This window comes from Danio rerio, chromosome 13, assembly GCF_052040795.2.
Source record: "Danio rerio strain M-AB ecotype USA chromosome 13, GRCz13ab, whole genome shotgun sequence".
Taxonomy (NCBI): Eukaryota; Metazoa; Chordata; class Actinopteri; order Cypriniformes; family Danionidae; genus Danio; species Danio rerio.
The window spans coordinates 206930-217500 of record NC_141033.1 but is presented as its reverse complement, the minus strand read 5'-3'; the positions used below and the strand labels follow the sequence as shown (position 1 = coordinate 217500).

At 40.2% G+C, this 10571-nt stretch overlaps 3 protein-coding genes and 1 long non-coding RNA gene across 6 annotated transcripts in view; 2 read left to right on the top strand and 2 right to left on the bottom strand.

Annotated features, from left to right (window-relative positions):
* nrxn1b (neurexin 1b) overlaps positions 1-10571 on the bottom strand; it is a gene marked incomplete at its 5' end in the record, with an annotated part of 604334 nt that overhangs the window by 506440 nt on the left and 87323 nt on the right.
* Positions 1-10571, top strand: part of si:ch1073-291c23.2 — a gene marked incomplete at its 3' end in the record, with an annotated part of 37567 nt that overhangs the window by 26609 nt on the left and 387 nt on the right.
* On the bottom strand, positions 116-6237 carry irf1a (interferon regulatory factor 1a). Of its 2 annotated transcripts, none has more exons than XM_087278522.1 (8): positions 6028-6228; positions 4934-5033; positions 4355-4534; positions 3394-3474; positions 3116-3193; positions 2980-3032; positions 1220-1313; positions 116-756 (listed from the first exon to the last, which is right to left on the bottom strand). In XM_087278522.1, exons 1-8 carry the CDS (start codon positions 6112-6114, stop codon positions 677-679), a joined length of 753 nt encoding a protein of 250 aa, XP_087134648.1. In that variant the 5' UTR covers positions 6115-6228; the 3' UTR covers positions 116-676.
* LOC147834084 (uncharacterized) lies at positions 1900-10542 on the top strand. Its single transcript, XR_015505547.1, has 3 exons — positions 1900-1950; positions 2893-3040; positions 10247-10542. It is a non-coding gene; the product is annotated as an uncharacterized LOC147834084 (long non-coding RNA).

The following is a 10571-nucleotide window of genomic DNA, read 5'->3' as shown; positions in this document are numbered from 1 at the left end:
GACATTGTACATGTTGGATTTGATGCAGACTTAACGTCTGAGAGCTGATTCACACACACACACACACACACGTCTGCATATTAACAACAGTGTGAACGAGACACTAATGACAGCAAACAGTCAAAGAAAGATTTATTATAATATAAATATGGTGTGGCTGAAGAGTGATGTGCAGATTCACCATCATTACACTGCAGAAACGCTTCTCTTGCTTGGGTTTGGTCTTGTTCTAGTCCAAATATCTTAATATTAATGCATCAAGCATTTTCTAGACAAATTATAAATGTTTTTGTGTTTAGAAATGAGTCAAAACCAGCAAAATACTCTAATGTCAAAAGGAAAACTCTTCTCCCTATTCCTCAGATTATTTTGCTTGTTTTACTCTCTTCAGTATTTCTGAACACAAGAATATGCTGTTTACTCGTTTAGAAATGCTTCTTGATTTCAGAGTGTTTAGATATTTGTACTAGAAACAAGACACACACACACACACACACACTCTGAGTAAGAGCTGCAGTTTTTGCAGTGTAGATGTGCTGAAGGTGAACTGCAGATTCATTTCAGGAAATACAGAAATCATTTCAAGTTAAACTCAAAATCCTCCTGGATGTTTTTCACAGTCTCTGAGCGATTCATGAACTGCTGAGCTTTTCCTTCAGATGATGTGGCGGATCTTCTAGTCATACTGTGCTGGTGAAATAGTGTGAAGATTACAGTCAGTCTGGAAGGAGAATCCTGGAAAGTCCACCGTCTCCCCTGAAAACAGAGGTGTTTACAGATTTAGGGCATTATATGATCTCTGATGAACACTTTAAACACCTATTCTGCCACTTTCTACAAGCTGTAAGTGTGTGTGTGTGTGTGTGAGCTGAGAATATTACACAGAAAATGTTCTCCAGCTCTCTGAAACTGACCCTTTCAGGATTTGATCCTCTGTGGTGTTGATGACTCAACTCTGTTCCATCAGTTATTAAAAGGCAGAACAGTCAGTAAAGCAAGGCCTCGGTGTGCCGTCAACTCTACATTTGTTTTAAGGAATATGAATGGAAGATGCTTGAAATGGACCCATATTTCTGCAATGATTCTAGTACACACTGAGTGCACTGAAAGAAGCTGAGATCTCGATAGCCAGAGTTGGCATTCCCTGATTTATTGGGACACTCTTGTTAGTTTTTATCCTCTATATTGGATATAATGGTAGAGTAGGATGTTTTGTTACCCAGGCACCCCGTCCATGTGGAGTTGGGTCTCCAGCCTCGCTCGCCGTCATATGAGGAAGCCCAGTGATCCAGAGTCTTCAGATGATCCACAATCTGCAGACAAATGCGCGTTAACTTCAGTCATCCATTCTACCATCACTGATACACTGAACTGAGCAAGAACACCTAATAAAGACACTGTCTTGTGACCAAACACTGGGTTCAGTTAAGTTTAGATTTAGCTCATTGCAAAGAATGCTTTACTTATTGTTTGTCTTGTTTCTTGCCATTTATTTAAAATATAAAAAAAAAAAACTCTGAAATTAGGAAGTTTTCTAGACAAATAAACCATGTGGTGTTGTTTTCAGAAATATTGAGTCAAAATAAATAGAGTATTTCATTAAAACAAGCTAAATAATCTTCCGTTTTGACATTATTCTGTTCACCCTAGATGGATGCTTCCAGGTGAATTACAAGGGGGGTCCTGGGGGATTAAATGCTTGCTCCATCTGAAGAACATCAAAACAAGATGTAAAGAGGGGTCTCACTTTAATAATGTGAGATAATTTGCTCTGAGCTCTATTTTTAAATCACAATGTTAACAATTAAAGAAATAAATAATATAAAAACACATTTGACCACCCCTATAATGGCCTATACCATTGTGAACTAATTATCGCGTCAATCAGTCTGAGCAGTCATTAATCAACAGCCTGACACTGCAGATGTGGAGCACCGATAGGCACCGTAAGTGTTTACAAGACTGTGTTCACTCGTAAAATAGGTGTTGGTAACTACATATATTCTAAAAGTAGTCAAACTTGACGCATTCTTTGACCTAACGTCTGAAATAGCTAATTAGAGGATGCTGTAATTCACAATTATCCTGAAACGTATATTCATTTCATAAATAAGCTAGATGTAATTTAAATAAATGCATATTTGAATTCACTGAGGCATGTATAGCATTTACAAACTACTGTAAAAGTTTACACCCCCCTAATCGTCAGTCATGTGTAGTTTGCATCCTGGATGCTGCTGTGGTTTGGGTTTGAGGCGTTTGGGATCTATAGGACCACTAAAACAGCTGGATGGAGACCATTTGTTAATCTTGTTTTCTGTTTGAGACTTTATTTATCATCAATGTGAGTCCTGTAGGATGATGAGTCCATGCTATAGTGTTTTGCTTTAGTGTGGTTTGGTTATTTTACTCTGCTCAAATGGCTGTAATTGGGCAAATAGAAACAAGAAGAGGCCTGCACTGGTGGACTAGAATCCTTCCTGTCCTTTGTTTTGGTAGTTTTTTGTATTTTCCCTTCACTGTGTGTGTGTCACCACATTATGAGGACGCTGTGAGGGGTTAATGTGCAAGTGTGTGTGTCGCCAAGATAAGTGTTGAATCTACTCATCATCAACATGAGCTCTGCTGTAGGACGATGAAGACTACATCTCCCATGATTCCACACTGTAGAGTTTTGAGTTAGTTGTGTGTACTTTGGCTTGGTTATTTTGCACACGTGTCTGTAACTGGGCTTATAAAAGGCCTGCAGGGGTGGACGAGTAGTTTTGTCCTTTGTTTTGTTAGTTTTGTTGTATTATCCCCTCACCACATCATGAGGACGCTGTGTGTTGTGTTTCCTCATATAGAGCTGAGCTAGTCTAATATGATTTACTTCTGTATCACATATTACAGTGATGAAGACTCTACTCATCATCAACATGAGTCCTGCCGTAGGATGAGGACTACATCTCCCATGATGCCACAGTGTGGTGTGTGTACCTTCAGCACTGCTTCTGTCTGCTCGTGTTCGTCTGTTCTGTTGATCTGCAGTCCTGCACAGGTCAGTAATCAGTGTGTTTACACCTGTACTAATGTTTACAGTCAGTAAAACACACACTAGTGTACTGCGTAATACCCTGCGCTCGCTCCTCCTCTGAGTCCTTCATCAGTCCAGCAGACGCTCCTCTGTCATCTGGAAACTTCCAGAAGGCCTCTGTGGAGAACACACAGACCACAGCTACACATTTAACCAACCTTACCTGAAACATTCAGCTGTAACAAACTGTCTCGGCAGGTGTGAGTGTGTGAGTGTGTGAGTGTGAGTGTGTGTGTGTGTGTGTGTGTGTGTGTGTGTGTGTGTGTGTGTGTGTGTGTGTGTGTGTGTGTGTGTGTGTGTGTGTGCGCGGCTCGTACCTGTGAATCTCTCCAGGGAGTTTCTCTGTGTTTGTGCTGCAGGTGAAGCTTCTTTACTGTCTGTGTCTGAATACCGTAACGCTGCTGATAAACACACACGAGACTCGACTCAAACACTATTACCAACACACTGCTGACGCTCTTCTTCTTTTGTAAGTTGCTTTAGATCTACTAAAGGCATAAATGTAGTATGTCATGTTGCTGTGTTATGCAAAAGTTTGTGAACCCCCCTGTAGATCTCCAGGGTTATTTTGCTAGAGCGCATCAGTTTGTCAGGGATTGGACGAAGTTTGCTTAGCCACGCCCCTCCAACCATTACAAATAAAACCCCGCCCCCTACTCAAGGCTTGACTTTGAACCATGTCAGCATACTGAAATTAAAGCCTGCAGCAACCTCCGGTTCATGCAGACTTAAAGAGCCGGGGGTGAAAACATTTGAGCAGTATATAGATGTCCATTTTTATCTTTTTTATATCATATATATTTAGCATTTTAAGTTGAACACTTGCATGTTTCCCTGAAGACAAATTAAGTACACTTGACCTTGATCTGGAATGTGCAAAAGTTTTCACCTACTCCATCTTAATGCTGGCTGTTTCCTTTCGCAGCATCAGTGAGTTATTTATTTATTATTGTAGTTATTGTTGTTGTGTTTGAATCCTTTAATTGTCCTCGCTATCTGCAAATAATTTGAATAATCAGAGGATTTTCTGAAGATCAGAAGCAGACTCGCAAACAAGAGAGATGTTTCATAATCATGGGTCATCACCTTTACACCTCACAAACTTATTGTAATAGTTCCAGCTAGTGTCCTGTGAGCTGAACATCTTTTCTGTAAAATATCTTTCTAAGGGCAGTGCTGAATTAAAAACAACATGCATTTATTAGGATCTGTCTTATTTTGTTAAATAATCCACCAGTCCTGCAGGGGGTCTCATACTTTTGCACGGTGCCGTCGTACCTTTGCGTCTCCTGATGGTTTTGCAGTGCGGCAGCAGCGCGTACACCCTGAAGGCGTTGTGGCCTTTCTTGATGCTTCTGTCCTGCAGCTCTTTGACGTCGGTCAGGGAATTGAGAGCGCATCTGAAGTTCGCCTTCCACGTTTTAGGATCCGGTTTGTCTATTCCAGGCTTATATCTGCCTGAACACACAAGAGGAGGAGACTTATTAGGATTATTACACATTATTTACAAGTGCTTGCTTGTTTTAAGGAAAAACTCTCTTCATTTTGACTTGTTATTTCTGTAAACAACACTATATTATTGTGCTTGTCTGGAAAATGATCATTGATTTAAGAGTTTTTAGATATTTGGACTAGAAATGAGACAAAAACTCAACATCCCACAATGCAACTCACAACTGGAAAAACCCAAAACACACCAAATACAGAAACTGTTCATTTGCAGATGTGTGTGTGTGTGTGTGCATGTGTGTGTGTGCGTGTGTGTGTGTGTGCGTGTGTGTGTGTGTGTGTGTGTGTGTGTGTGTGTGTGTGTGTGTGTGTGTGTGTGTGTGTGTGTGTGTGTGTGCGTGTGTATACCTGTGTGAATGGCCCAGTTCCTGAACAGTGTTGCGTCCTTGTCGATGTTCCAGCCGTGTCTCGCTGCATGTTTCCAGGGGATCTGGAAAACTCTGGCCGACTACAGTTATAATAATACATAAATTAGGGATAATAGTAATTTAATTCAACACAGAAATATCAATAACAGTTCAGAGTAAAGGACATTTGACAGATGTGACTTGTGTCAAAGATCAGTCGAGTACAGACGCTATGAGTGCTTGTGTCTTGATTTCAGTACGAAAAGAATAAATGTTCTTGTTTTCTATAAACAAAACTATGAGAATGTAAAATAAGTGGTGATTATGCTTTAAAAGAAAGAACAAACATCAGTGTGGTCAGAAAAATGTGATTTTTTAACTTTAAATGAACAATTTATTGGACATAGAGCCATATAAGCCTTCACTGACATTGATTAAAGTCATAAAAGTCTTGTCATAATGCTTAATAACACCCCGGCGGCGTTTTTCAATTTACAATGAGTTTTCAAGCAAGAATGATGTGATATTTTAACTTTAAATTAGTTTCAGGAACATATACAGTTGAAGAATTATTCACCCGCCTGTATCCCCAGTTTCTCTTTAATAGAGAGCAGATTTCCTCAACACATCTCTGATCATAACAGTGTTAATAACTCATCTCTAATAACTGTTTCCTCTTCTCCATGATGACAGCACATAATATTAGTCTAGATATTCTTCAAGACACTAGTGTTCAGCTTACAGTGACATGTAAAGGCTTCACTAGGGTAATTAGGGTAAAGTTAGGGTAATTAGGCAAGTCATTGTATAACAGTGGTTTGTTCTGGAGACAATCCAACACTAATATTGCTGAAGGGGCCAATAATATTGACCTTAACATGACTTTAACACTATTAAACACTGCTTTTATTCTAGCCCAAATAAAACAAATAAGCTTTCTCCAGAAGAACAAATATTAGAGGAAACACTGAGAACAACTCCTCAATCTGTTCAACATCATCTGGGAAATATTTGAAAAAGAAAACAAAATCACAGGAGTGAATAATTCTGACTATAGAGAGTTTATAAGTGGGATTAATATACGCTGAACTGTACCTGGTCCAGCCACTGGACTCCCGGGTATCTGCCGGACTGGATCTGTTCCTCCAGCCAGGGCCGTAAGCGCAGACGCCCCTGATGCATGTCTCCAACCGGCTCTGATCTCTGAACTGAGAAATAAAACACACACTGAACGCTCCAGAAACACACACTGAGCACTCAGGAGTAAAGCGTAGAGCGAGCGCTCAGTCCTGCACTGCACCAACAGGTTTGGAGGCTGTATTTCTGCGGTGACGAGGGGCCGCTCAGAGTCACGCCTCCACACGCTTCACTGTCAGGAGGAAACACACTACACACACACACACACACACACACACACACTCACACTCACACACACACACACACACACACATTTACTGTTTGATCACTCTTTATTTACTGTTTCCGTCCACAGCTCACTGAACACACTAACTCACATTCACTACACTACACAGATGGGTTCTCAGAGTTTTGTCTTGTTTCAAGTCCAAATATCTAAATATTCTTACATCAAGAAGCATTTTCTAGACAAGCAGAAATTATGGTGTTGTTTTCAGAGATAATGAGGAGAAATCAGGTGAGTTTTACCTTAAAACAAGCAAAATAATCTGCCAAAGGGGGAAGAGAAATGATCATAAGGAGAAACTCTCTTCATTTTCCTCATTATTTCTGAAATGAAGACATGATGGTTTAATTGTGTCGAAAGTGCTTCTTTTTGAGCTGTTTGGACTAGAAACGGGACACAAACGCAGTCAGAAGGCTTGTTTTGCAGACGGTGTGGGCATTAGAGTCGCTCCTGAGATTGAGATCAGCTTTAATGTTTCTTACTAAACTCGTGAGTCACTTTGAGCTTCACCTTTTTTCCTGAGAATCTCGAGAGCTCCATGCATCTCAGGTATTTTCCAATGAAACAAGTATCGGTCTTGCTCTTCACATCTCCAAATACCTCTAATTAAAGGGTTAGTTTGCACAGAAATAACTACATAATCACAGAAATAATGCTGTATATGCAGGGGTTGTAGACTGAAGCTGAAACTCTGGCCAGTGTGGTGTTGTCGGTGCTCTGTCTGCTTGTCTCCTCCTGCTGTTCATCTTCACTGATCTTCAGTCCAGCAGTAGAGCAGAGTGTGAAGCTTCATCAGCACAGTTCTGCTGAACATACTGCATTATGGGGACACAGCAGAGTTCAGAAGAGGACAGAGTGCTGGTGTGTGTCTGTGAGCGAGACAGCAAGAGTGTGTGATGATCAAGAGTTGCGGTGTCCAGAGTCATGTCAGCAGACCACCAAGAAGAAGAGGAAGCACATCCAGCAGGAGGAGCTGTGGAGGCCGGAGGAAGCTGAAAGAGCTGATAACCCTGATTTACCCAGAACACATGAGAGCACAGCGGCCCGACTCACTGCAGAATGACATGTGCAGCTCCACTCTCCTGTGTCCTGCTGCTCTGGAGCTCCACTGGGTCAATATACATGACCCAAACCTCTGCTCACTCCTGCCCACGACGAACGCCGGCTTCAGTGGAGCAGCAGTGGAGATCTGGAGCTGTGGATGATGTGGTGCATGTACTGTACTCTGATGATCCAGCTTCACTGTCTTTCCCACATCCAGGAGAGTTACGGTGTGGAGAAGCCCCACAGAAGCGGCCCACCCAGACCGCTGATGCCCAGAGTCAAGCATGGGGGGGTCACTGATGGTTTATATAAACATCATGGTATTCCCTAGACCCAATACGGGTGCTAGATGGGCACTGGATCACTTCTGAGGACTACCCAACCATTCTGGAGGAGCATGTGACCCAATGGTTCAAACACTGCATCCTGAAGGCGATGGTGTGTATCAGGATGATAATGCAGTGATACACACAGCAGGACTGGAGAAAGAGTGGTCTGATGAACATGACAGTGAAGTTGTACATCTCCCTTGGCCTGCACAGTACCCAGATTAAACATTATTGAGCACTTTGGGCTGTTTTGGAGGAGCGAGTGAGGGAAGGTTTTCCTCCAGCAGCATCAGTAGTGACCTGAACACTATTCTGAAGAAGAGCAGCTCACAACCCCTCTGACCACTGTGCAGGACTCCTGTCTGTCGTTCCCAACAGCAGCTGATGCTGTATTTAGAATACTTGATACAGACAGAAACCTTATTATTGCAGCAGTGAAGACGCTCTCGATGTTTATCTTGGGACCCTTGCTGTCTGTGGAGGATGAGAGAGCTCCAGTATTTCATCTACATATCTGCATTTGTGTCTCTAAAATAAACCAGATGTCTCAGAGGATTGAAACCACATGAGGCAGGAGAACTACAACAGAATCTTCATTTGTGGGTGAACTGACCCTTTAAGACCTCTGGCAAACATAGAAAGGGAATATAAAACATTGAGAATCAGGACTAGCTCTTCTTCCTCATCATATTTCTGTCCCAGTATAACCAGCAGCAGAGTAAATGAGGAGGATTTCTGTGTTCATTATGTCTGTGTAATTTCCCCCTTCAGGGTGTTGATTTAAGGGCTGATGCTGGTGCAGTGTTGTGTTTCAGCAGAACAGAAGTGTATCAGTGATTAACACACACACACACACACACACACACACACACACACACACAGCAGATCTGTTGTTGTAGAACTGGATCCAGCAAACATGACCGCGCGTGCTGTAGAGAAGACAATCAGAGCCGCGACTGAAACATCCACACGCCTCACTCTCACATCTGCAGAATCAGGAGAAGCGCCTCTGTGCTGTTTCAGGATTTTAAAGGTTTTGACTGATCACACTCTGCAAAAACACATTTTCTTTCTTATTTTCTTTCCTATTGTCAGAAATAATGAGGCAAGATTGAGTTTTCTTTAAAACAAGCAAATTAATAAGTCAAATAATCTTGTTTTTCCTTTTGACATATGTTTATTTCTCTTCCACTATTGTCAGATTATTCTGCTTGTTTTAAGCAAAAACTCTCTTCATTATTTCTAAAAACAATGCTAGATTTTATTTGTCTAGGAAATGCTCCTTGATTTCAGATATTTGGAATAGAAACACGACAGAAACTCTCAGAGTATTTGTCTGCATCCTTTAAGCTCTTTGAGAATTCAGATTTAAAGGCGCTACTTAAACAATATTACTGGGGTTACACTATTTAATAATAGTAATATAAATAATTATATAAACTATATATAAAAATATTTATTCATTTTCTTTTTGGCCTAGTTCCTTCATTAATTTGGGGTGCCCTTCTAGCCGCAACCCATCACTGGAAAACACTCATACACTCATTCACACTCATACACTACGGCCAGTGTAGTTGATCAGTTCCCCTATAGCGCATGTGTTTGGACTGTGGAGGAAACCCACGCCAACACGGGGAGAACATGCAAACTCCACACAGAAACACCAACTGACCCAGCCGAGACTCAAACCAGCGACCTTCTTGCTTTAGGGCGACAGCACTACCTACTGTGCCACCGCATCGCCTATAAAAAGATATGTATTTTTAATATAAGTACACTGTACACTACGGGACAAAAGTTTGTGGTCATTTTCCTTTTTTTCCCATGTTTTTATTTATTATTCTGTTGATTAAGGCAGCATTTATTAAATGTAAATAAATTGTTCAACTGTAAAATGTTTATTAAAATTGTAAATAACTGCTTTCTTATTGTATGTAGATTCAAATGAAATTATTACTCCAGTCATTATTGCTTTAATAACTATTAACATTAGTAATAATAATAACAATAATAACTTTAATCATAATAAAATAATAATAACAATAATATTATTAATAATAATAATAACAATACCACTACTACTACTACTACTAATAATAATAATAATAATAATAATAGATAATAACTAATATTAGAGTGATTTCTGAAGGATCATGTGACTGCAGTAATGAAGCTGAAAATTCCCCTTTAAAATCCCTGTAATAAATGATTAAATGAACTGATGAACTCCTGTTGAACAGTTATTTTATAATGCATTGACATTTCACATTTTTACACTTTGTACTGTATTTATGATTAATAAAAGCGGCTTTGTTGAGCAGGAGAAGCTGATTTTAACACATTTAATCATATTGAGCCCAATCTTTTGCCCGGTAGTGTACGTACATAATGCATGGTACCAAATGATTCATTTAAATCTGTTCATAATAGTTAAAGTGACTAAATTGATTATAAATGAGTATACCTTCAGTTTGGATGTAAACTATAGAAATGCATTCTTTTGGTTTCATTCTTTCAGTTCCAGATTTCAGACAAACACAACTGTAAACTGAAGAGCCTGAAGGCAGAATGTACAGATCATCAGTTAACCCTGCAATGAGGAACAAGGAAAATATGAACACAAACGAGCTGGAGCAGATGAGCTGAGCTGAGCAGATCTGGCTTTCCCTACCAATATTTCATCACATTTTCCAATATCACATTAAAAATGCTTGATGGAAACACTGTGATGTGCATAACTGTTGAAAATGTGGATAAACATGTATGCACACAACTGAGTGTTTAGTCAATAAGAGTAAACGCTCCTAAACTGTGTGTGAGGGTCTGTGCATCATTAATGTTGC